At 39.0% G+C, this 27,890-nt stretch overlaps 1 protein-coding gene across 1 annotated transcript; it reads right to left on the reverse strand.

Moving 5' to 3' along the window:
- Window positions 1-26,735, reverse strand: MAN2B2 (mannosidase alpha class 2B member 2). Its single transcript, XM_021550684.3, has 19 exons — window positions 26,583-26,735; window positions 24,078-24,224; window positions 20,203-20,308; window positions 17,715-17,887; window positions 16,371-16,486; window positions 15,239-15,416; window positions 13,827-14,025; window positions 11,143-11,333; window positions 10,235-10,421; window positions 9,267-9,400; window positions 7,980-8,236; window positions 5,868-6,059; window positions 3,895-4,147; window positions 3,679-3,789; window positions 3,372-3,564; window positions 2,561-2,713; window positions 2,094-2,206; window positions 1,119-1,236; window positions 1-233 (listed from the first exon to the last, which is right to left on the reverse strand). Exons 1-19 carry the CDS (start codon window positions 26,712-26,714, stop codon window positions 139-141), a joined length of 3,048 nt encoding a protein of 1,015 aa, XP_021406359.1. The 5' UTR covers window positions 26,715-26,735; the 3' UTR covers window positions 1-138.
- Between the last annotated feature and the right edge of the window lie 1,155 nt (window positions 26,736-27,890).

A 27,890-nucleotide genomic window follows, 5' to 3' on the forward strand; every position in this document is an offset into this window, starting at 1 on the left:
TCAATTAAACTCAAAGTTTATTCCAAAATTAATTTTTCTTTCATTAACAGCAGTAGGATGTCTTTCAAGATCACCTCTTGTATCTTGAAACAAAATTTCAAAGATGTTACCTAGTCACCTGAAATATATCATCAAATATTACTGAACCTGAAAGTATACAAAGAAAGTCCTTATTTCCTTTGGATGAACAGTTACTATAAAGTCTTCTGAGGTCTCTGTGCTGTTGAAGAATCCTGTAAAACACAAAAGCATTGGTAATTTATTAAAGCAGCTTTACTCAAATGGACATGTTATTCTATCCTATCAGTTTTAACTCATCCCTTCCCTAAAAGCTGGAGTTTGAGCAGATTCTCCTCCCTAAAACTCAAAGGAGTATAGAACCTAAGATGTACCCACTCATAATATTAAAATATATAATTTCACTTCTTTTCATACACTGACTCACACAGAAAATGTACAATGACTCTCCATGCATCTTTTCTTCATCATGAATAAAGAGCAAGCAAGCTCCAAGCTGCAGGTCAAATAGAGCCGTAAACTCTCACCTAGCCCATTCCAAAACCTCTGCAAGCTTTTTACAAGGCACAATATGTATGAAGTGAAAGTAAGGGCATTGTCCAAGCAACTAATGGGAATGAAAAATAAAATGAGGTCACCCACAGCATTGGATCTGAGTGTCAGCCCTAACTTGAATCATATCCATAGAGTCCTCTAAGCTGATTACAGCAGAGATTTTTAACTGCAGCTGTGTTTTTCTGCAGCACAGGCTTAAATTTAGATAAACACAACTCATCAGCATCTGACAAAATCAATCTGTATTACAAGTGTGAATTCATAAAGTAGACACTTCTATCTGGACAAAGAAAACTCCAGAAAGATTCCAAGCTTTTTAACATTTCTAGGCTAAACAAGCTATCAGATAAATACAACAGTCTGGTACTTGCAGGGAATCTTAGCTAAATATTCCTACCTGCAGGCTGTGACAGGTACCAGGTCTGTCATGCGAAACAACAATGCATTTCTAATCTTGCAATTTAAAAAAATATTTTAAAGTAGACTGATCATCAAGCTTTAATTGTCAACAACAATGTGGACACCAACCACCTTATTCCACCTACTTTTGCCTGGATATTGTGCAGTCTTCCATTTCCACCGCTCCAAAGTGTTCACATCCCAGGTGCCTGTGAGGGATCGCTCTTCCACTGCCATCACCGAGCCCAATCCCTTTAGCAAAGACTGTGAGTAAAGAGAACACCAGGGATCAAATGAGGGTTCACAGACAATAGTATCAACTCACCAGCCTAGTACAGAGTAAGACCAGATAGATTTTTCAACTCTAGCATTGGCCTGTTAATTGGAACAGAGACTTTAAAAATCTGCAAGGTCATGCAGCAAAAGGGCAAATACAGATTCACCAGGCTTCAAACTAAAAAGCTGAGGTGCTGAAAGCTTCCTCTGCATTGCACTACAGAGTCTATTAAAAGGGCTGAAACTTTTTACTAAAACAAAGAATCCTACACATTGTTGCCCATGTTTCTGTCATGACAATTAAAATAATAAACTGCTGCCATGGAGTATAAAGTAATCTATTTCCATAGGAAAGATCAAATAAACATGAAACTGAAAAAAGTGAGTACATGATGGAGGTGACAAAATTTGAACAACTCACAGAAATAAATTGTAGAAAAATAATCGTAAAAAAGTTTTCCCTTTAACCCTGTCCAAGATTCATTAATTATAGGTACAATTTTCAATAACTACAGAAGCAACAAAACTGAATCCTACTCTCTGCACTGCAGAGAAGGGGCACTGCAGGAAGTGTTACATTACCAACAGCTCAGCAGAACCATATTTAGCAGATCTTCATGCTGTGCCTATGTGTGAAGTAATGGCTTCATCTGAAGTAATGGCTCCTGTGTTGCACAGCCAGGTAAGAAAAAAAAAGCTCACTTCCCTCTGAGCTAAAGTTCTAGTAATACATTTGTATCCATCTTTGTGTACTTTATAGCACACGGGATGTGGCATTCCAGAACCATTTCTCTCTGGAATAACAGCACCTTACTTGGTGTTCTGTCTTGAAGGGTTAGATTTACCTTTAGATCTACCATCACAGGCTGAGACAGCACAGGATCCTCTCCAACTTCATACAAGTGTCTAATTCTTAGCAGGACACGACTGAAATCTGCATCACCTTGCTTCTGTTCACCTTCAAAAGAGATCAAAATGCATAGATTTTCTTACTTTAAAATTAAAATCTTTAAACTTTTTTTGAAACTTTCAACTCTCATAATTTGAACTTAGTTCCTATTTTTTAACGTTAGCAAGAGGACTAATATCAGGAAATACCCAGCTCCCACTTTGAAAGGAATATCACTAACAGGCATGACAAACAGGAGACATATTTTATTACTTGAGCAGAGAAATAATACAGCACAATTAACTTCCTTGGTTGAGGAATTTAACACTTCGAATAAATAAAAATACTAGCCACAGAAGAGAGAAAAAAAGAAAATCAGCTTATTTAAGTGCAAGATCCAGCCACCTTTTGGAAGGCACCTACCCATGCGGATGCTGCGGACCTGCTCTGCATGATTAGAGCTGTACCTCCACCCTGGAATGCTCAGAGTCTGGAGATGAAGATTAGGTGGCACAGTTACAGGCAAATCATGGACTGAATTCTGCTGATGTTGTCTGGGTAGCTTTGGTTTATCTCCTCCATGCAAAATAAAACAAAACCAACATTAAACATCCATCACACACATAAGCCTGGCTAGGGCACTGTGGAAGGGTAAAGGGCTTTTTTGCTTATTCTAACAAGGCACAGGCAAAGTAAATATATGCTTTCTTCTCCAAGGCCTTCCAAGATACTAAGCAGAAAGCAGCATGATTTTAGCTGCTAGAAAAGTGTATCAGAGCTTTCCATAAAACAAATTTCACTTCAGTTTGAAATTGATATTTCACTACCAGGATTCAGTTTTAGTTGGTAAGGTGAGCAAATATATTTTAAAAAAATAATCCAAAAATGGTCATTAAGGACTCAGCATCCAGGAAGCTGATATATGGTGCACTACCTACCTACTAATTCCCTGTGTGAACATTTTGTTCTCATTAGATGCTTTAAAATTTATTTTCCTCTGCAAGTAGAGATAATTGTATAACAAGAGAAACACTTCATATACTTGGATAATATCCATGTTTGAAATTAATGCAAAGTAATTAGCAGGCTTTAAATCTGTCTCCTAATTCACTATATACTAACTGTGCCTCAAAGGAGGCTTGAAGTCTGCATTTAAAAACTCAACAGCATAAATCAAAGCAACATAAACAAGCCATTCATATGCTAAAGGTAGCATAGGAAGCTGAATAATTACCTGATAATGCTCCAAACATTACCACTGGCCTGTGCTCTAATGCCAGTCCACTTGTCCGATACAAAGTATTGGTGACAGCCTTGGTTCCTAAAATAAGCCAAATGACAGGGCGAACCACTGAAGAGTCATTCAAAGTGAGATTGTTATTCAGGTCATACTCAAGGTTGTTCCATAGTCTCCTGTGTAGCATCACCTGTATTGGGAAAGTAAATGTCACAACAGGAATCAGCCATCAGGCCTTACTTACATTATCAGCAGCCATGAAATTATGCCCACATAGAAAAATAAATAAAAATTTATACTTTACCTCAACTTGTCCATTCCCTTGACTTGATACACCATGAGCTCTTTCTGCAAGCAGCATCAGCCTTGTGGTATCATCTTCAATGTAGGCAGTCTGGACCATAGGGTAATAGTTCTGTAAACACACAGCAAACCATGCAGAGATAATATTAACACAGGAAACGGTAACAGAGAGCAAAGATAAGACACAACTGACTTTGGATTCCACATTTGTGCCTACCCGAGCCACTGTGTTATTCACATATGCCTCAAATGGTCTTTTCTGCATCTGATACCCATTGTTGTCAGTGTAGAGAAGTTGTCTGGTGTTCAAATTCGTGCTTGTTCTTAGAACAGCTTCACGATTTAATTCCAAAGGCCCAACACTGTATTCCTGCTCTATCCTATGGCAAAGCAGCTTCCCATCGTAGCCTTCTGGTACTGAATACAGCCTGGTGTACACTGCATATATATAGTCCTGAGAAGTAACATTGCTATAAAAATGAGAGGAAGGATGCAGAGTTTATAAGGTGGAACACTTGACTGTTATGATAAAACTTGCAAGGCAGTCATGATGTCATCCTACACAGACAACTTTCCTGCACATTTTCTATTTATTTAATGTACAATTATTTTTAATTTCAATTTAACTTTTAAATATACAGATATTCAACCAGAGTAAGCGATATCCTGTAAGTTTCCTTCACATTACAAATGTCAGGAGGATTCCTCATTTGATGACAAAAGCTCTGTTTTTCTCAAAATTAACAATAAATTTAAAAATTATTATGACTCTCTAAGCAACATATTTACATTGTACAGAATACATGCATTTTTTCAATCTGCATGACATCAACTTTGGTGTAAGAATTCCATACTACTTTCCAAAGGTCCTTTTCAAATACAATCCTTGATCAATGCCATGTAAAGCAAAAGACTTCAGCCAAACAACCAGATATAAAAGGGGGTGAAGGGTTTACAGACTGATATAATTTTATCACAGAGAATAGTTAGTTCATCAGGGGTCAGAGTGACCTTATAAAGTATAATTTTCTCCTTTCTCTAATTTGTTTTCAGGATATTCACAGTTATGAAAATGCATCATTACATCCAACTTTCATCCATGTAAGATATAAGCTGCAATATTCATGGAGCTGTACAGAACCAGTTTCTCAACAGAAGTTGCAGTAAAAAATGTACCACAGAGGATCACCCTAAACAATCTCCACATCCCTCCCTCCCTCCTGCAGCAATATGTGCTCCAGAAGTGGGCCCATGTGAGCATCATGAAGTTCAGCACGACCAAGTGCAAGGTCCTGCACCTGTGTCAGGGCAATCCCAAGCACAAACAGGCTGGGCAGAGCAGGGCTGCAGAGCAGCCCTGAGGAGAAGGAATTGGGGGTGTTGGTTAATAAGAAACTCAACATCAGCTGGCAAATGTGTGCTCACAGCCCAGTAACCCCAACCTGTCCTGGGCTGCCTCCACAGCAGCACAGCCAGCAGGTCAAGGGGGGCTTTCTGCCCCTCTGCTTCCCCTTCATGCAACCCCAGCCACAGAAATGCATCCAGCTCTAGGGCCTCAACGTGGGACACACAAGGACCTGCTGGAATGAGCCCAGAGGAGGGCTACAAAGGTGATCAGAGGGCTGAGCATGTCTCCTATGAAGACAGTTTAAGATTGTTCAGCCTGGAGAAGAGAAGGCTCTGGAGAGACCTTGGGGCAGCCTTCCAGTACCTGAAGGGGACTTACAAGAGAGCTGGAGAGGTACTTTTGACAAGGGCATGTAGTGATAGGACAAGGGGAAACGGCTTTTAATTTAAAAAGAGCAGGTTTAGATATGATGTTAGGAATAAATTCCTTGCTCTGAGGGTAGGAAGACACTGTTGCAGAGAAATTGTGGATGCTCCATCCCTGGAAGCTCTGGCTCTGGCCCTGAAGGTTGGATGGGACTTTGAGCAACCTGGTCTAGTGGAAGGTGTCCCTACAGGGGGTTTGGAACTGGCTCTTTACAGTCCTTCTAACACCAACAGTTCTATGATTCTATGATTTACAAGAGGTGCTTCCTCAGCAGTACATTCGGCAGATGTAAGACAGCTCTTTTGTCTAAATCCTAAACAGTACAAATACACAAGAGCTCACTATTTAGAAGCAATTGTACAGAAGTAACCTAATACATATCCAAACATTCCAGTGAAACTGTAATGGTGCTGTACCTGTAGAAATACTGCCGGATCTCTGTCATCAAATTTCCAGACATCACTTCCAACCCCACTGCTTTTGATACTGGAACAGCTGAAGCATTTGGAGCAAATAAGTAGTTATCTGAAATAGGTCCTTTCTTTGTGTCTCCATTTACATGGTACTCAAGGAACTCCTGGGTGAACTGGACAGTCTGGTTAGTCTCCCTGAGAATCCACAGAAGAGTAAAAAATACATAACTTACAAACACATTTTGTACATGATAAATTCAAAGCTGAACAGCAACAGGAATGAGGCTGGAAATGTAAGGACAAAAAACTGGTTCTTCACAATGGGTTCATTTTGTGAGACTGAGTAAATGAGGACAGCAAAGAATTAAAGTGCTTCCCATTAAGATATATGTCAGTTTGTAAGCAAATGGAATTTCTTATAATTTTCTATTTTTGTAGAAGAGAAACATCTTAAGATTAAACATCATCTCATTAAACATCATTGCCTCATTGTTTTGATGCCAGAGCTGTGACAGGATTAAAACTACCCATTTCACAAGAGCACTGCTCCAATGAATAATTAGGTTCATTGAACTTTATAGCTTGGTAAAATCAGCATGATGCAAGTTTCCATGTCCAACACTGGTAACAATACAATCAACAGGATAGCAACATTTGTAATCACTGCCTACTGTATTTCCTCCTCTCTCCACTAAAGCTTACAGTTTAGCTATTCATAATTTATTATCACAATTTTTAGAAAGTCATATGAAAGCAATTTAAGATGCTGCTCTCTGCTACCTGATCTGCCTTTGTCAACTTGCTGTGAAAACAGGAAAAATCACTTAATCTAGCATATAAATTTATACTGCTAAACGTTTTATGTTAATATAGCCACCCACAATTTGTAATAACTGAGGAGACTATCCAAGTGTTTTCTACTACTTCTCTTATGAGGCATTTTTAGTCCAGGGGCAGGATCTAGAAGTTCTAACTGCTGCAGTTGAACATAAAAGGCTTCCCAATTGAAGATCCCAAATTTTTCAACCTTTCCTCCCATTCTGACCTTTGAGGCCTCATTCTTTCCCATTATCCCACTACAAACTTTCTGAAACTCAAGCATTTTGAGCTTGTCTCAAGGCTTGTGAACAAAGTGAATATTGCATTTACCCTGCATGCTGAATTCCAGCTCTTGCTGCCTGCCAGAATAGGATGGAGAAAACTGGAATCTACGTTTATATTTTTGTTCTTCCACACTGTATTTCTCATAGATCTGGAGGCAGTTATGATCTGGAGGCACTCTGAGAAAATACTTACTCCATGGCTCTTAGTTAAGGTCCAGCTATACTTCTAAAGCTGATTTTAGTGATATTGGACAACAAGTTCTTGCTTTAGGAGGCAGAATTATGAACAAAACTGCAAAGGTGAAAGAGATCTAGCCATCACCATGCCAGTGGCAAAGGGATCAAATATTCCATCAGTATATAATAGGTGACAATCTGAACCGGAGCAGGCAAAATGCAGCACAACTGCACTGAACCTGAAGAAATTGGGCCAATTTGCATCAGCTGAGAAAGGCCACCTGAAAACCTCAAATTTCACCTAAATCTTGATAATTCTTGCATTTTTTTTCTACCTGATTAAATGGAAATTCCTTAGTTAAAAGTTTCCTTTCAAACTGTTTTGTAGCTTTCTACCACAGAAAGAGTGATATGGGACTTCCAAAACACTGCTTAGTATAAGTAAGCTCTTACTTTATCACTTAAGACTCATTGTGCAGCCACAGTGTATGTGCTTCTTAGTAATTTTAAATAAAAATGCACATTCATAACCCTCTTTTGTTCTAAAGTACACTGAAACTCTGCTGATATACTGGTTATTACTGTGATGTCATCTCAGACCAACTGCAAAGTTGAACAGGGCAACACAGAATTAGTATGGAATCTTGCCTCTGCTAGTGTTAAGGTGTCCTGTAAAAGAGGGCATGTGAAGTGGGGATAAAAAAAAAATTTAAAGACCATAAAGAACATTTTGTTGAGTCTTGGAATTAAGACACATAATACAAATTTTTGGACTTATTTTTATAAAGTGTTTTTAAAAATCTAAAACGTTATTGAAACAAGCAGGCAATCTCACCTGTCTGTAATGCTGTGCATCAGGTTTGTGTTTTGATCAAACACGATCTGGTAGCAGCTGTTAACCACAGGAAACAACTGCTGCCTTTGCTGCCCTGCACGAGTCAAATCCCTCCGCTTGTACTTGGTTGAGCTCCCAATAAAGGCAGACTGCTTACCATCCAAGGGTTTAATACTGTATTTTCTGTAGCTCAGACCACTTATTGCAACGAGAATATACAGATCATAGGTAGATGGGGATTCCACAGAGCTTTGAACCTGTACATTAGCATACACAAAAATGCTTCATTACTGAAAATTAATTAGCAAGGCAATTACCTTCATGTGTTCTAAGCCCTAAATTATAAAAATTAGCTTCTACTTTAATAAGATTTTAAACATGCCATTCTTATAATTCTAAATTATAATGGAGATCCATGCTGCTTTTAATTGGGAGCCTGGTGAACTTGGATTAAGCTGAGCCTTGCTAGTGAAGCATGACCATGTGCCAACCCAAAGAGACTGATGGTTTCCAGAAAAAGGCAGTGTGCTCTTATGCCATCCCAAGAACAGGAACAGGGGATAGCTGCTGTGCCTCACCACCTGACTACAGTGTGCCTCCATGCATGGTCACAGTCGTCAGCCACAGGTCACAGAAACCATGCAGCTGGCAGAATCTGCTGAGCTATCTGCCATCTCAGGGACAGAGGGGAGCATCTGGGATTGTGTCAGGCCTCTTCAGGCTTTGTGTGCAGGAAGCATTCCTGGAGATTTATTAACCCACTGATGATGATGCATTCTGCTCCTGAGAAGGGCCAGTGCTAGCTCTCACTTGAGGCCACTTTCTTCCCTCCCATGGAACAGCTGGCTGTGTCCTGGAGCTTGGCCATGACAGGATGAAACATCAAATGGCAGCTGACTGACACCAATTTCTAAGACCTACATTTCTTAATTCTCTTCTTCTCCCTCTCCAAGTCACTCTGTCAGTTGTACAAACAGGGCTGTCAATTGTAAGGCAGTGCTTCAACATAAAAGGATTTATTTGAAACAGTGTTTTTTACAGAAAGAAAAATAAGGTAAGAAGAACCAGGTCACAGACAGCAGACATGCAAAGGACAAACCAAACACGCTACAGGAGTAGCAAGTCCTTTTGGAGAGTGAAAAAAGTCTCTCTGTTGAGACAACAGGCAAGTAAAAACAACAGCTGAAGGACAAGTGGGAAAATGCCACTTCCACAGGAGGCAGAATCTAGTTAAAGAAAACTGACAAGCGAGGAAAAAAGTAACAAAAATAAACAAAGTTGAAGTACCTGTGCTGGCACAGAATATCCTAGTTCATCATATACACTCATTGACCCACTGCTGACAGAAACTGTGACAAAGGTAGTGATGTTCCATGCCAGTGGGTTATAGACAACGACATACAGGTCAACGTCTGCAGCACCTTTGTGCAAGCAAACAAAACTTGCAGTCACTACATTATGTATTTTTAAAATATGGTATTAAAATGTATTTAAGAAATCTGCCTAGGTACAGCTATCTTACAAAATTTTAACACAAAACCCTGCAGTAAAACTTCATGATTGAAAACAGGAAAGCATTTTATAGTCCTTCATTAAAACTTCTTCTGCTTTATTCTTCTATTCTCTGCCCAATCAAAAAAGACCATGTATTCAGAAAATGACACCTGAGTTGAATGTAAATGCATCATGTGAAGATAAGCTGCTTACAATCATTGTTATGCAATATTAACTTTATCAGAGTTATACAGAAGATCAAATGAGAAGCCTAATTTAAAAACAGCCCTGTAAAAATCCAAATCGGTCTGTTGCACAGCCCACGGCACTGCTTACATCTGACAGTTTAAAAAGTTTCCAAAGTCAAGATAAAAGGAAGTGTAAAGTCTTTAGAACAGACTTCTTAAAAATACTTTTACATTTTTTACACAAGCTGGCATACGTTATAGCAAGAACATTTCTTGACTCTGACTGTGCTCCTTATCATGTAATGCTCTGCTGCAGAGTAAAGTTACTTTAGTGACTGCTCTGATCAGCACCTCTTCCTCCCCTTGTTCTATACTTGAAGTCTGAATCTGAGAGCCAGGTCTAACATGTGCACTGAGGTAGAGTTCTGTCTAACACCAGCTGAGAAATCCTGGGTCTTATAAGGCAAATATGATTTTCACGGAACTTAGATATACATAATATGTTGTACTGGAGGAAAACATGATATCTTTCATAAGGTAGTTTGAAAATTGGAAAAGCTGTGCAAAAGGTACCTGGTTTTCCTGAGCTTTTAGTGTAAACAGAAGAATAGACCTCTCCATTCTTCTTTGCGTTGTTGATATCGAAGATTATGGAAGCCATTAGCTTCTTTACGTTGAACATTCCATACACCAAGTTATTCATGTACATGTCCCTCACCTTGGGAGACTCTGTGCCTGTTATACCATCGTGGTGCTGGACCTTGTATTGAGAAGTAATTTGAAAAGTGCAACAGGATGACAACTTCAGGTTTGCATTTGTATTAACGTAATAGTCAACTAAACTTCTGACACACAACTCAAAACAAGAAGGGATGGCAGCTATATTCAGAGGGAAAAACCAACAAGTTACCAAAGCCAAGAATGGAGCAAATATACTGTAACAAGACAGGTTTTTCACTTAATACTTAGATTTGGTCATTACCTTATCAGACAAAATAATTATTGACAGCAAAAGCATGAGGCCGACAAATGGTTAATGATACAAGGTTAATCACAGCTGCTGAACTTTGAAGAAACAAATCTGTCCTTCCTGTTCTAACTAGCAGAAGTAGAGATTATCAGTAGTTTTCAATTAGTTCAATTTTTCTTTGGTTTTTATTTACTTTTAAGAACAATTTTGTAAATAACAAAACTAACACTAAGAAAAGGAATTTCATATGCAAAGTTTGAAACCACATACTCTCACCAGTTGAAGAAAACATTTACCAGTAACCATGATGTATGGTTAAGGGGCTGAAGTCATGTTTCAAGGCAGTTTTTTGAAAAATTGCTTTATTTTTACTTATGACTTGCAAAAGGGGCAAAATTATTTCCAAAAATATAAAAGCAATTTTGACACACTCCAGGTGAAATGCTCATGCAAACTTTTCATTTGGAAAATAAACATTTTCATTCAAAGTAGAAAATAAATCAATCTTTACCTCTGAAACTGCCCATCTAAGACTCTGAAGTTGCTTTAAGGCTTTACATTTGCAAATAGAACCTTCTGGGTGTTTCTGGACATACTGTGTGAAAAAGGACTCTCCAGCATAAAGCAGTGAACTTGCTCTCCTTGCAATTCCTTTTAATGTGCTCCGAGAAGTATAAAACCCAGTCCATGCTTGGAATGGCTCTGTTTAGAGTGGAATAGATCCAATACATCAAAATACCACTTAATTTATTCTTCTTCTACTACTACTACTGTTCAGCTCCTTACATGAATCCTACTGGGGATTTATACAGCAGCCAGCAAGTAGAAAGGTCATAAAGCCTACAAAGAAACTCAGCCAGGAACATGCATTTTGTAAAGCTATCATCTCTCCTACAGGCCTAGTAACATGCAAGTTTGATACAAAGCCAGTACCAACCAAGTTAACCTGTGTTTATGGAAATTTCTTCCTTGTGGATCTGCACAAAATAATTTTCGAAGTTTCACTGAACCATATATTATAATTAGTTGTTAGTAAATCTTTGGTAATTGCTTGATACACACACCCTAAATTTCAACCTTTCAGTCAAAGGGATTTAGCTTAAATTTAATTTCTTCAAACTGGAGTAGAAATAGTGATGTGATGACTTCAAACTACTGCAGCACCTCAAACTACATCAAAAGATGCCCTCAAGTGGTTACAAGAAAGTATTTCAACATTCTGTTTGTGTTAGTGTTTCAGTAGCCTACAGAATGAACTGGGAACACAATTTGTTTTTAAAACCTTCAAAACTCTCCTTAGGGGTGGGAGTACGTGTTTGTTGTTTTGTTTTTTGTTTTGTTTCTTGTTTGTTTGTTTGGGGGCAATTTCTTTTAAAATACATTAGTGATAAATAGGTTTTCCAAAAAGAAGTTGCAGAAAGTGTTTTCCCAAGAGCATACATGCAAATATAATAATCTGCTATCAGCCCAAGATCAAAGGCAACAGTTAGAAAATAGGATATTTTGCTCAAAAACCTCCAGGATAAATTATTTTTGGACCAAAAGGTGCTGGAAGTTTCAATAGAATCAATTCAATTTTAGCTTTAAATGTTACAAGCAGAAGCACCATACATACGTATCAGCACAGGACAATGAAAGCAGGGTAGAAGGAAATGCTTATCTGGGACTTAAAACTTGAGTTTCCATATATCATAAGTGACACTGAGCTGAATAAGTGACTCACAAAAAAAGGGCATAGCAAGAATAAGAGAGGATTAATCATCAAGAAGCAAAACAGCATGTGGGAGAAAGTGCACTAAAATCTATACTGCAATTGCAAGGCACAGAAAGTCATTCGGGGGAAAAAACTACATCTCTGTGTGGGCACCCACTTGGAATACTGAAGGTGCTGCTATTATGCAAGCCAATAGCAATTGAATCCTGCAGGACAATTATGCCAAAAGATAAAGGAAAGAGGCCAGATGTAAAAAGATATTAGTGGTTAGAACTGGCAATGCTTTTATCAGTAAGTTGTTAGGTATGATCCCTGGAGGGAGGTGAGGGAGTCAGGGATCAGTCCATGCCACGATTCACAGGAAGCAATGGTTATTTTTATTCATTGAAAAGTTAACAGACACATTACAGAACAGCCTGAAATATATGTACACAGCCAAAAAATGTGATGAAGCAGTGGTAGCTACAATTACAAAGAAAGGTGTTTTAATGAAATGAATGGTATTTTAATAATAAAACAGGCAATAAAATAAATTAATGAGTTTAGAAATTGAGAAATTGGCTGTGTCTTCTCTCGGCATACTTTGATATGAGGTCTAAAAGGGTAAATTTATTGGGGAAAAGAATTAAAGGGATGCTGGGTATGGCATGATGTTTTTTGTCTTTTTCTAGTACTTTTCATCTCTGCTTAAAAAGCTAAGTCAGTGCAGCATGTAAGATGCAAGTAAGCAACAAGGAGCAGCAAAGAATTTCTCTAACACTGTATTACAAAATTTCAGAAATACTGACCATATTTTTACTTGTTTAGACTTCAATTGTAAGAGAATTCTTTCCCACCTCAGAATTTCAAAGTGTTTTCTTTAATGAAAAAGGCAAGACTTTCTCCTACAGAAGACTTTAGGGGTTCATCTACATTACTATTTTGTTTGGATCAGGTCATCCTTACCTAGTATGCTTTGCTTTATAGAAAAGATTGGATTTGGAGCTCACTAACTGGATTCCTGATGGATGCAACAAACATTAATGGGTATTCAAGTCTATATGACCAGATTATATATTTCCTGCAATTACTTAAGAGTGTGGACACCAAATCCTCAACATCAGCTGTTTCACTGTGAGAACCCCCATCCCACTGTAGTAACACAGAACTACCCCAAGAGCTTTCAGATTGTCTCAGCCCCTTGGCTACCTGTAGCTTCTCCAAACATTCATACATCACTCCACATCACATCTTCCACCTCTGGTCTAAGCTATGTATAATCCAGTTCTTTTAAACAGTAAAAATGGGACATTGTTCTATTTGGCCACACTCACTTTTTTTTTACACAATTAAGTTGGGATCAACTCATCTGTTGATGACACCTCATAGAGTGAACAAATCTTATCAGAAGGCATTTTTCTTCTTTATTGCTCATTTTCCCTTATTAAAATTTTACATATGCACATTTGAGGCCGACATTAGGTGGCTGTGAACTTAATTACCTGTTGAATATGGAAGAAAGTCTTGAGAGTCCCGAATTTCCCATGTAAGATTCCTGCTATAAACTGCTTGGAAGTATTCACTGACAGTGGCGTACTGGACAGTCACTCCAAACTCAGCAGAATGCTTGTTAATGTAATCCACCAACAGGTCCATGTTAGAGTACTGAACAGATGCATTAAAGAACTGCTTGTCACAGCCCTGAAATTCCAAATGCAGAACAGCCAAATCACTTTGGGTCACATAATTAAGGAGGATAATTTTTTGTTTATGTTCCATTGGTGCATAATTTCTAGTTTATGTTCCATGGGTATTTCTTTTGATTTTGACTGCCCATATAACTGGTATTACTTACAAAACTATCAAGACTAGGCAGGGTTACCTGCACAGATTGTCTGTAATCATGAAAATATAATGAAAAAGCATGAGTTTTAGAACTACTCTCTATTTCTTTACATACGATTATCACAAGCACAGAAACCCATAAGTTTTCTTACATTACTGCAAAACTGTGGGTTTGCATCTAGATGTTAGGGATTTATCTGTACAATTAAAAATTTCTCCCCATTCCAGCACAATTTTCACTATAGCACAACTACAGAGTGTTATATTCTACTTCTTATTTTCTACAAAAATAATAAATTCAATATTAGCAAGTGTCATAAACAAAGGAGAAAAACGAATTGGTGACTCATCAGTCAGAAAAAGTTTTTCTTTGTAACAACAGACATTGTGGTGAAATAGCCCATAAAGAACACACATAATCCTTTAATATTGTAATTACGAGACCTACAGCATCCATCAAAATTAGAAACCAGACTGTACATTCAGTTTAGGCAAAGTTATTATTTCCTAAGGACTTGAAAATAGCAAGAGCACATCAGTGCTATGTGTACGTGTAGGATGTAATTAACACAGCATTTGCTGAAGAAAGTGTTCGGGTGACCAAGCTGGGATAAAGTTTGCTTATGGTTCTATCTAAAATACAAAGAAAATGATTATACCTCTGTTAGGAAAGACCATGTATACCTTCTTTCCTATAATGCTATAATTTTGTTAACACCGAGTTTTGTTGAGCTAAGCAGTTAAAAAAGGAGATAATTTAAATAGAAAAAGCAAGGGGTAAAAAAGGAAGCAATACTGTAATATATAGTTATGCAATAGGTTATCTTTACAGCTTTGTCACTTTTTTCCTATCTTGAATAGGGTGGAAGACTTGATAGACAACTGGCAGGCTATACAAGGAAATTTTATATTATACTAGTCAGTCATTTGGACCACAATTATTAGAAAAACATTTCATGCCATGTGGTTTGTACCAGCGTTTCTGCAGCACTTACTGCAGCAAGAACCATCCACTTGCACTCTGGTGTGTAGCTGTCTCTTGTAAAGCAAACACTGACCAGGCACTTACCCATGGCCACAAGACCTCCCCTGTCCGGAACCAGGCTGCTCTCTCCTTGATGTTTGCCACCATGGTTTGTGCATACAGGTGGAGGTTAGCATCTGTAACAGGGAGACTCATGTTTGGATAAACACCATCTTTTGGTGGATCTGGGAAAGTTGCAAATCCATTCCAAAAAAATCCCGACCTGAGTAGAAGCAGAAAGCAGTAAGCTGTGAACGGGATTTACTCAGCTGGGAAAAACACATCAAAAGGTGCTGGTATAAAAATGGGAATAAGAGGCAAAAAAAAGAAATAAATTTATATTCGTTACTACTATTTAGGTTTAAGTATTTATTTGGGGGTGGAGGTATGGGGAAGAGTCTCCAATTTTCTTTCAACACTGTGTAACTTTTCAAGTCCCTGCTGCTTGCTGGCACAGAACAAAGAAACCATAGGACAAACCAGCAAGCTTTGTAACAATGAGGATGATCTCCCAAGTAGACTTGATTTTCAAAGAGTGTTTTACTGGATAAGCCAGTAAGCAAAATAATTTTTTCAAAAGTTATTAAATTTCTTCACAAAATAAACGGCAATTTTTTGTTGCTTTAGTTTATACATGGACAATAGATACAATCTCAGCTCAAGATAATGCTGAAAATCTCCCATAGAAAATCAATTAGCAATAGCCAAGTCCCTACTGAGCCTCCTGGAGCTTTCAAATCTTCCAGGCAGAGAAAATAGACCCAGTCCTGCTTTGGATATTTTCTATTTACAGTAATTAATTTGCTTCACATTTTTATTCTATTTTTTTAAATAAGGACTGACATTGTAAATCACTGTATTATAAGTAGATGAAAGCCTCCTGGTGTAAGAAAGCAAATCTGTAAATATTTAGAGGTATTTTTAATGCTTGTCAGTACCAAGTGTCACTTCTGAGAATTCAACTGTTAGGTAGTGAGCAAACTTCATTTATTATGGTGGAAAGCTAATAATCCTTACTCAGATCTACAGAGTCTAGACATCTCCTTGACCTACCACAGGTCAAGAGAAAGCAGTAGGATACTTTTGAAAGAAAACAGTCAAAGAAAATGCTTAAACCCCAATAATATAAACCCTCAGAAGTGACCAATATTTCTTCATATTTGGGAAATCTTTGGACCTGTTTGAAAAAGGTAAATGTGATGGAGTACAGTAGCTGTACTGATCCATAACATGGGTGAAGATCTCCTGTCTTGCAGATAAAGAAGGAGAGCCCTGCCACACAAACTGAAGCTTCTGAAAAACAAACAAACAAAAAGTAAGAAACCATTACCCTTTATGACATTCACAGAAGTACATAATTAACAACTTAAGAATTCAGAGTTCCCATCTTCCCTTCCACCACTTCTAATACTTGCAAGTGGTTTTTCTGAAGATCCAGTGCCAATGGTACCCCAGGCAAGGTCCCACACTATATACAGGAGGCCACATCAGGGCCTCTTTCCATCAGAATTGATGCAGAATGAGAGGAGGCAGCATGCTGCCAGCACACTAAAATCCAGAGATAAGCCTGGCTTATCACACCCATTATACCTGGGTTGTTTCAATGGAAGCTGAACACCTATAAGCTAGAAAAGATCCAGATGTAGCCTGACTGGGAGTGGAAATCAATGTTTAACTGATGTTAATGTTTAAATTCTACTGATGTAGAATTTTACTGTTTTGGAAGCCTTCAGACTGTTGAGGATCAGAAAAAAACCAACTAGCCAGGCAAAGATCAAAAGGTCATAAAAGATTTTAACAAAAAGGAAGAAATGCAAATCATTGTAAACACAAGGTGGTGGGTCCAGGCTTCACTAAATTCAACATGTCTTCTTCAGAGACACGTGAGTTTTACCCAAGATTCATAAAAACTGCCTAGTGCCCAGAACACAGTGGTGAAAACCCCTTATTTTCACATAATGTAGTGAGTAAAACTCATGACAGATCAGAGTCCAACACAGTGATATGAAAAGCATTTATTGTGTACGGGACACTGTGCAAGAGAAGGCAGAACAGGAAAGAAAACCTGAATTCAGCAAAACCATGACTAGCTGCCACTTTAACTGTATCATTAATTTTACAGGCACAAATAAATGTTCCGAGCCTGACAACACTGTGCCCAAAGGTTACACTTTAAAACTGCTCACATAAAGCAAGATTCTCAGGGAAAGCTAGAACTCCTAGATGTCTCTGCTTCAAACACTCCTAATTCAGTGTCCATTTAGACTTGCCCATTTGCCCACATTTTTTGTCTTCTTCAGGCTAGACTGCATTTTATCACTGACCACAAGTCATGAAGACATTAACTGACCATATAACACAGATTTAATATGTGCTCACCTCATGCCACCAGAATGTCCCATTTAAACAAGAAATACCTACATTTTCTTGCCCAGATGACAGAGATTCTTATCTTAATGTCATGGTTTAGATTACTGTAAGTAGAGGCCAGCAATGGTTTCATTCCTAAGGGTATTTTTACCTTGTTTTTCTGCATGTCAGCCTTCAGATCATAGTCAATGCGAGAAATAAGATGAGCATTGAAACCAGCCAGAGCAAAAAGAGTTGGTGTTGTAGCTGAAGCTCCAAAAGGATCAACATGCCAAGAAAACTGAGGCCTGAAGCCAAAAGTTTCATACAAAAACCCATGACCTTCTGCAAGGCAAAATTTGTTTAGGTTAGGAACACTTCTAAAACTTAATTTCATAAGTTTCACTGGTATATTGTGATACAGGTAAGCACTTGAAGGATAACTTCTTGTTGCTGTTTGCCAAAGCATTCAAAGGTTTGGGAATTTAATGATTCAAACCAAATAGTTTCATACTGATAGTGTTTATATTGTTATGCCAAGTGTAACTTCCTAACATTATACAAGACTATAACAAAAAGAAATTATTATTAGAGACAGGTCTCAGAAAAAGTACATAGCAACAGACTAGGTTAAGGCTAATACCCAGGTTGGAATCTGCATGAAAACAACAACCTGGAGTTTAGTTTAAGTTTGCTTAAAAAACATAAAACCCATTCTCAGAAAATTTTAGTCTCATATTAATGGCAAAGGGACAGGGAATATCCACTAAACAAAACTAGCATGAATATGATTATCAGTCATATGAAAAGAAAAAGCCAAAGGTTAATAGTGAACTTGATACTTGATGTTATTTACAACTAATGTTACTAATATAGAAATGAGTTTGAAGAAAGAAACCCCCAAACTGGGAAAGCCCAGACAATAGCATGAACCCAGAAAAATCATTTGAATCAAAGTAAAACTATCAGGAAAGCAGCAGGTTTTATCTGGAGCTCAGGTATATTGCACTTGGATACTCATCATTAAAAAAAAAAAAAAAAAAAAAGAAGAAGAAAAAAAAGAAAAAAACCTGCAGATCATTATTTCCTAGTTACAGAATTATGCTCAGAACTATCTGAAAATACATTCATATCTTCTCTGGAATAACTTTATTTCAAATTTTAATATCACATTGGAGTAAGTGAGGCTTCAAGCCTCTCTTCACTTCATCTTCCCCATGGTTAATGTCTTCCTTAGCTAAAATATTCACAATGTGTTTCAGTATTTTGATAGAGACATATTTGAAACAGGGTTTTCTAGGCTCCTCCAAAACACTGGAATTCAGGACAGACAAGAGAAGACATAAAATCTAGACCACAAATGTCTGCAGTGGCTTTGTTGTCTCAACTACAACTCCACACAGTCAATTTTCTTTTATGTACTCAAAGTGAATAGAGGGTTCAAGACAAACAAATGAGAATTTTAAAAATATGTTAATACTTTTGTTCCTGTTTATTATCTACTAAACTTGATTTTTTTTTAAAATAAAGGTTATGTTTACACAGAACAAAATGTTAAATTAGAAATAATATGTTTTTTCAGCTAACTACAATGAATAGAAAAGCTGTGGTTAACAAAAGAACTCTTCAACCATTTTAGTAATGTATTTGGAGAAGTCCTAAGTACAGTGCTCTAAGCCCATAAAGCAGTCTTTAAACATGGGAGTAAGATAAGAGAAAAAAAAAGTTTATGTCTCCTGCTCCTCTTGACCAGAGTGTACCGAGGTACAGAAGCAGATGCTAATCCTGTGCTCCTGATAAACACTGACAAGAAAGAACAAGGCCACTGGTACTGGGCAGTCAGATGCAGAAAATAACAGAAGTGTTTTCTGTCCCTTTACTGGCCTATGTAGAAGCACAGGCAGAGTTTCCATCAGCCATGGCAGCTGGTGCTAACACATCCCCTCCCTCGTGGCATAAAGCAGACATCTCTAGCACAGTGGTGGCATCAGTTATCCTTTTTCTGTTTGCACTGACCAATCCAAACAAACCCATGTACTACACGACTCTTTAAACCACCAGATGGACAGGTGTAACATACAAATGTTAGAAGATTAAAATGGCAAACAGTGCATCTCTTGGAAATATGCACCTCTTTCTAAGGGAAAATGATAATGATTACAAATGGGGGTTTCTTCATCAAGGAAGTCTTTCAACTAATTTTAGCTGACCTCAGTGATATTCCCTGTGCCCCATTCTGCAGAAGACCTTGCTTAAACAACTTCCCTGCACTTTGAATTGCTACCAGGTATTTTCTTGAGGAGTGTTTCATACCCTCAATTTCACCGTAACTATCTCCCCAGGGACTTTGCTCTCAAACACACACACACACACACACACACACACACACACACAAAAAAGGCTTCTGCTCCAAGCAAGTTTATACCTGACAAACCAGCTTTTGGTAACCTTTGTGCCTACTGTCAAAACTAATGGGTTTTGTTTAAGCAACGATTTTTATGTGAATAACACACTAGCCAGTAAAAAAATAAGAAATGCTTTAATTAGCTCTTAAGAAGTCAGAAATTAATAGCAATTTTGGAGTGGAAAAAAACGAAAACCAAACAAAACCTCCAAGGTCATTACAATGAAAAATAAAAGTTAAATGCAAATATGCATACCCGTCAACTGTAAAATCTGATCATCAATTAGTGTCACAGCCTCATCATGCATCACTTGCCCTCCAATGACAAATTCCAGTTGTCCCTCCTGAAGCAAATGATGGACCTATGATATTAAAAGACACAGAACAAAAGCATCATTTCAGTCTTATCCAGGAAGGTTGCAAATTCATTTGATATCACAGCACATTACCTAGACACAGCATTTGTCAAGAAGGCATCTAGGACAAAAAGTGAGATAAAAGTGAGATACAGGGCTGTCTGTACTGAGGCTATCTAGAAGAGAATGACAGAGAAAAAAAAGTATTTCAATGTGCTGCACAGTGCACTGATTTATCCAGCTTACACTGAAACCTGGTAACAGGAACAAAGGATGCCAGGTAGACACTGACCTTTTGGTGTTTCTCAGTAGTGCTGTTATTGTGCCTTTTTATACTGTCTGAACACCAGACACTGCACTGGCAGCAGCCTGTAATCCTGCCTCAAGACATCTAGGGCTGGATTAAAACAGAAGATAGTAATGCTTCTCCCAAAATCTTCCTGCTGCATCCAGCTTGGCTTAGGGAAGGCACTTGGTGGCTGGATGAGGGAGCAATATGCAATTCCTTGCAAGCAGTTATGGAGCCCCAGGCAAGCAGTAATATATGCAGACTCCCAGGATTTTAGCTGGAAACTAGATCTGTGGGATTCAGGAGAGAGACAGACAGAGCCATCCCACCATGGTCACAAACATCTCTCTTCTACACCCTATGCATCTATCTTGCCTTTGGGGCACAGAAAAGTTGCTCAACTTGTGACTGACAGAATGCTTTATTAAGAAATAGTTATTCTACAGGTTTGCCTGCCTGAATAACCCACTGCTAACCTTAATGTCTGCTCTTTTTCCTAGTTTAAAAAATGTATATATATTACAACCTGCCCTGGTGCTGGCTTTTTTTTGGGGGGGGGGGAGGGGGGAGGGGTTGGGTTGCTTTTTCTTGGGGGGCAAGGGGGAGTTTAATTTCAGCTCCTAGAAACAACAGGTATGCTGACAAGTACAGCCTTCTGCAAATGCTGGATGAAGTGGGGAGGTGGGGTTTGGAGGGAGGAAGGAAGTCTATGTCCCTTTCTAAAAGTGTTAGGAGTCTTCTGGTTTTATTTTAGTTACTTCAGAAATTCAGAGATATCTCAAACTTCCTATAATTAAAGTTTATACGTATTCTAACCCTCAACATATTTTTTTTAAATCTGTCATGTAGGATGCCATTTTTAGAGCTATTATGTTTATTTTCCCAGGAACCTTCAGTGTCTACTCAGATAGGATGCCAGATTGTCAATTTTGATTATAATCATTTCTCTCCTTCACAATGTTGTGAAAACGCTTCAGGGCTCAGCATTCCTAAATTAGTTCCAGCCGACTGTGGTGACTGATTAGCATGCTGGGAGACCAGATAACTGATATCTGGTGTCAGCACAGAACTGGCCCTGACCTACATGAAAAAAATCTGTAATTATTATTCTCCATTTGGACGGATGTCCAAAATACACCTCTGATCCAAACCTGGGGCCACAGAATTGTTTTTTTAATGTAAGTTTTGTGTAACCATTGAGAGGCTGGAAACACAAGAAAAATAATTCAAGCAATTTAAGTAATGTCCAATCTTCTGTCTCCCCAAAAAAATAAAAGAAAACAGTATCTGTAAAGACAAGCACTTTTTCTGATCAGAAGAAAAAGGAAGGAGGAATGAAGGAAACAGAAGCAGTAGTACTATAAGCACCAGGATGCTATAGTGTTAGAACGTTATCTGTGATCCTTGGGACCATACTACCATCAACTCACACCTACAAACCAGACAGAAGTGGCTACACATCTTTCTTTCCCATAGTTAAAGCACCCAGACATCAACCCACAGTAAGGAGGTAGGAAGGGTTCACACAAGAAAATTCAGTGTAAATAACATGCTAAGAACAACAAGGTTCCCATCTGGCTGAATACTGCTGCAGTACATATCACCCTTACATATTTTCTTGTTTGGAAGAGGTTTTACAGCAAATTCTGTGAGCCAGACAGAAGTTTGATAGGAGGATCCATGTCTACTCCTGAAAGAATTTTCTAACAAAGTCACTGACATAGAAACCAAGAAAGAAAGAAGGATAAATAATAGAAAACTGCAACTGTCTGTTCCAATAAGCACCTTGTTTGTCTTTGGTGACCAATGAGTAAAGTGTGAATTTATGAGTTTTGTAAGATGTATAAAAAGCATGCATACTATAATAAAAACAATTTGAAGCCTTCTGAAAATGGAGTGTGTTGCTGTGTATTGTGACCGTCTCAACTGTAACACCCAGGCTGTACCTTTTACTAGTTTTTAATGCTATTGTTCCAATACAAAGCAGACACTTCAAAACAAACTAGAATTACATCCTGTATTCCAAGTAAACCACTAAATGACAAAAAAAAAAAAAAAAAAGGAAAATTAAAACCAGAGTGCCTATGCCACAGAAAATCATTAATGCTAGAGCTCAAGTGGAAAAAGCAGGGCAGTAACCAGAGTGACCTAATTTCAGGGACCAATATTTGTGACCTGCTAATGTTAAAAACAGATAATTTATCTGGAAATTGGAGTTTCAACGTTAGACACACAGGTTTAAGAGAAATTTAGTTATAAACATTTTAATTTTGAGAGAAGAAATTATAAAATAACTAGAGAACTGGCTATACAATGCATAAAAGCAACAATTACAAATAATTAGGCTAAGAAACTAAAGCCTGAATCATAGGTACTAAATTTTGCACTACCAAGGTCAAACATGATGCACATTATTCTTCTGGATTCCACACAATAGCAGTAATAGATACTAGAAACATGGGCCTTGACTTTGCATTTGAGTTATATCAGCAGAACATACTTGAAATAAGATCAGCTTACCTTTGAGAGTTGGAGGACTTTCTTATCCTTCTATGAAGCAGTTCCTATGCTATTTTCATCCCCACTTACAGTACAGTTTTCTAATTTAACAAATCTACAAGAAAATTGTCCTACAAAAGGCAACTATGTGCCCCCACAAAAACTGCAAACTGCCTAAACCCAGCAAAATCTCTCCTGCAAAGATCAGCTGTGCACAGGTTGTTATTTGAATTTGGAACATAACGGAAGATTCAGAATAGTGAAGAACTATGTGAAAAAAAAACAGACAAGGTGTGTTTTTTGCACATCCAAAACTTTAAACAAACTGAAATGTAAACAACTGTTATCCGGACCTGGTAACAAAACAGACCATGGAGTTCTAAGTACCCATGGGAAGTTGCACCACCCATGGGAAGTTGCACCTGCACACCCTTTGGTTTTAGGATCCAAAATAAACAACCAGCTGCTAGCCTGTCAGTCTTTGATTCAGCATGTTTGTTTCATTTCAGAGGAAAGAAGAAGTGACAAATAAAACTCCACAATCACTGCCATTAAATGTAGTCACTGCTGTACTATGTGTGCTTACACAAGGCAGGTTTTTGAGCAGTACTTAACAGGAAAGAACAAAAAGTTCCATCTTGTGAGCAGTGATAGGTGTCAGATGTTTTAATGGATATTGGTGCGGCCGTTTCAGGTTCACCCACATCTTAAAAGTAGCATGCCCCCAGATAAGCAAGTTGCCAACAAAACAAGAAGTGTAAAAAATCTTCAGTGCAAAGGTTACTACCTCCTACTGCTCTAATCTATAGCTGGGGTTTAACCTCTTGCAATTGCCTTTAGAGTTAAGGTCCTTTAAGTACTAGATTTAGAGGCAGCTTACACTAGACCTGGGTAAAAAGCAAATGGTGCAGTACTTTGCCCCCATTTATCCCCTGAAAAGAGTGAGAATTCTTTGTTAGTAGGAAGCATGGCTCTAGTGCAATTTACCTGCTGCTTCTGTGTATCTGTGGCTACCATATCCCACCAGAGTCGAAAGAATTCCTGCTCCACCGCAATAAATTTGCGCTGTTTTCCTTTCATTAGCTCTTCTATAACGGTAGTGTAGACATTTGCTGCATAAGCGTGCATACTTTCCTGAAAGGAAAAAAAAGGCAAATAAGCTCTGTTTTATCTAAATTAAAAGGGCTGTTTTAAGCACTCATTGGGCTTGAAAAGAGGGATACCAAAAAACTCACATTTGTTGCATGCTTCCTTTGTACCCTAAGAAAGATTGAGATCTGTCTACATACAGCCTTTGGCCCTTCTGCTTCAGAAAACATCTTCCTGACTGGGGACCTGACTAGATCAAGGTGCAGCTTCTCCCAAGACCAGCACCAATATAGGCTTTCTTTTATACATCCTCAGAACAGCTTATCCCATTCCTCACTCCTCACCTTAAATCACTGATGCCATGAATGATAATATTGTGCACCAACATAGTTAAAGGCCCACATGCACACTTCATTCTCCCATTCCAGCCCTTGTTTTGACGGCCTGAATTACCAGAATTGCTCCTTCAGACTGAGTATGATGCTGTGCTGTGCATTACCAGTACAATGCAGTGATGCACCTACTGCAAATTATACTATTATGAAAAATAACTCCATTTTGCTTGATGTTTTAGAAGAGAGTAAAACCAAGCTGGTAAACGAATCTTAGAATGAGTTCAACTGTTGACACAGAACGTGTGAGATTTTATGCATCTACCCTATCTTGCTCCTAGAACTACCTCTATTCCAGAATGAGGCCTATGGACTTTTATTGCAATGCAAATATGACAGCTGTGCCCATCAAATAATCTACCACAGTGTTATATCCTATGACATGGTATCAAATTAACAACACCATGTTAATTTTGAAGTTGTGCACACAAAGAGATACCTTTTGCACACTTACCTCGACCAGAACAACTTTTGTTGACCAGATCCAGTCTGCCATCTTTTACTTAATTTTAAAGGGATTGAGAATGTCTAAAGACAACAGCCAACATCCTAGAATTTTCTCAGATGTCTGTCTTTCCTTGTAACAAAGTTATCTGCATGTTATTGGACAGTTATTCTACACTAACCATATAACACTTATCTAGTTAAACTACTGGTACTTAAGAACACTCACCACAAAATGTACATCCTAAAGTGGTTGACACACACATCTCTCCCAATTGAAAAAACAATGGACATATGTAAAACATGAATGCAGAGCTTCAATTTAGGTAAATTTCCTACATGAAAATTACCATTTGAAACAAGGAGATGAGGTAATCCAAATCAGAAATTAACTTTTCCTAGCCCCTTGCTTTCCAAAACACAAACACACCTTTGTAAAAATGCTCATACCACTAGAAAAAGAAAAACATTTGAGTGTTGGAGGAATGGCTTTATGTAAATAATTTCTTCCTCAATTGTTTTCCCATTGGTTCATAAGAGCTTTTTGAAATCCAGATTATTAGATACTTAAAACAATGTGAAATTTTAACTAAGGATTTGAAGTTTCAGGTTTGTGCTCTCTTATGCAATTTCCAAGTATGAGTTTGAAGTATTAGAGAAGAAATTAATTAATCTTTCCTAAAAAGGGGAGACAAAATACATGCACAGCAGAAATAGTGGGTGAGACGCTAGCTCTTTTTTATTAGTTAGGCCTAATGCCATTTCAATCTAGTGAGTAAAGTATTCGCAGCATCTTTCACACAAATGAAAACAATTCATAGTAACAAAGAAGAATTCAGGATTAGGATATTGACTAACAAATGTAAAAGGTATCAGGCCCCACCTGACTAATTTTGCTCTTCATTTCATGTATTTAGCAAAAATTAGTTTGCTACTGTACTTCAGAGGCTAGGCTCCAACCTCACCCCAGCCATCGAGGACCTGGGATCTTGCTCTCCTCTCTTAAGAAATGACAGAAGGTTTCCCTGGGGTTTTGGCTTTGTAACAAGATAAACATAAAGACCATGAAAATCTGCCACATAAGCAAAGCTCCATCACACAGAATTAAGCCTTTCCTTAGAAAAAACCCCATCAGGAGTATCCTGCTGAACACAGGCACACACAAACCCACAGCTCAAGGGCAGGGCTCCTAGGCTGAGCACGCCTCCTCCGACGGAGGATCCCGAAACACCGGGGGATGGCGGACACACCAGGCCGGACACGGCGCAGGAGCTGCACGGGCCAAGATCTGCGCCTGCCTCCGCCGGCGGCGCGCCCCGGGAGCCGGCGGCGCGCCCCGGGAGCCGGCGGCGCGCCCCGGGAGCCGGCGGCGCGCCCCGGGAGCCGGCGGCGCGCCCCGGGAGCCGGCGGCGCGCCCCGGGAGCCGGCGGCGCGCCCCGGGAGCCGGCGGCGCGCCCCGGGAGCCGGCGGCGCGCCCGGCCCCGTTACACGGCTCCGGGCAGCCCTGCCTGCGGGCTCAGCCCCGGCCGCAGCCATCCTCCCCCGCCCGTGCGGCGCCCCCGCCGACCTGCACCGTGTAAATCCAGCCGACGTCCATGTGGCTGTGGGCCACCACGAAGGCGCGCAGCTCGCCGCCGGCCCGCGGCAGGAGGGCGAGCAGCGGGAGCAGCGGGAGCAGCGGGATGCGCGGGGCAGCCATGGCCGCTGCGGCGCTCCCGCCGCACTTCCGCGTCCCGCGGCACCGCCTCCCCGCCCGGAATCAAATAAATAAATAAAAGAAGGGGCAGGAGTCTCCTGGGGAGCGGGAGGCTCCGAGGCCCGAGGGGTGACTCCGCCCGCGCCCCGAGCGGCGCTGCGGGTGCGCGGCGGGCGGAAAGCGCCGCCCCTGTGCGGGAATTCCGGACCCAGTTCGGGTATCTGGAATTTGGGTAACGCTGGGCTGCTCGGGGAGAAGCTGAGTTCTGCATCTTGGACATCTATAAATATTTCTTGTTTTCCTTTGAATTGAAAGGAAATTTTGTTTCGTGGTATGGTACTTCATTACGGCTTATTGTCTGCATCTCTGAAGTTTTGGAATTGAAGAAGGGTTAAATTTTATGTGGTTGACCTTCTGATTCCTGCTAGGAACAGGTGGACCCTGTGCTGAGGACTGGAAAGGTAAACACTTCTGTTTGAACTGCATAAAGTCCTAGTGAAAAAGGAAAAAATCCAAACCCAAACAAAAAATATTGTCGCATAGTGTAGTCCAGTCTCCTCAGAAGTTTTTTTGTAAGCAGATGCACCACTTTCTGCCTATTAAATCATTGTGACATAGAAAGCCAAAACACATAAAACTATATTTCTTTAAACTTGGATTCTTTAAAAAACATACACTATAGTATAGATCAACTACTTTCCTTAAGTTTTAGTTTGACTAAATCACATACTTTTAACAACAATGCAATTCTGAAATGACACAAAATGTCATATCAAAGTCCTCGCTCATTTCCAACAGTGCAAAAGTATAGAACATCACATGGAGAAGGGTAACTGCTCCCACCTTCAAGTTTGGTATGGATTTAGCATTACGCATTACATCCCAAACCTAGTTAAACCAGTCATCACTCTGTGATTGAAGGAAACAATCACAAATAGCTTAGTAGTGTCCATCTGCCAGACTAGCTGGCTCCTAGTGCAAATTAAACCACCTCAATACTCAAGACACCTGTAAAAAAGGATCACATAATTTGTATTGATCTCGTCATTCTAGAAAGAAAAAAACATGTGCTGCTTTACATACCAAACTTGGTGGGTTTTTTTTTAACATATAAAGTTTTAAATAATTGTTGTAAATAATTGAAGATGGAAAGGAAAACGCTTTATGTAAATCAGTAGT

This window comes from Lonchura striata, chromosome 4, assembly GCF_046129695.1.
Source record: "Lonchura striata isolate bLonStr1 chromosome 4, bLonStr1.mat, whole genome shotgun sequence".
Classification (NCBI taxonomy): Eukaryota; Metazoa; Chordata; class Aves; order Passeriformes; family Estrildidae; genus Lonchura; species Lonchura striata.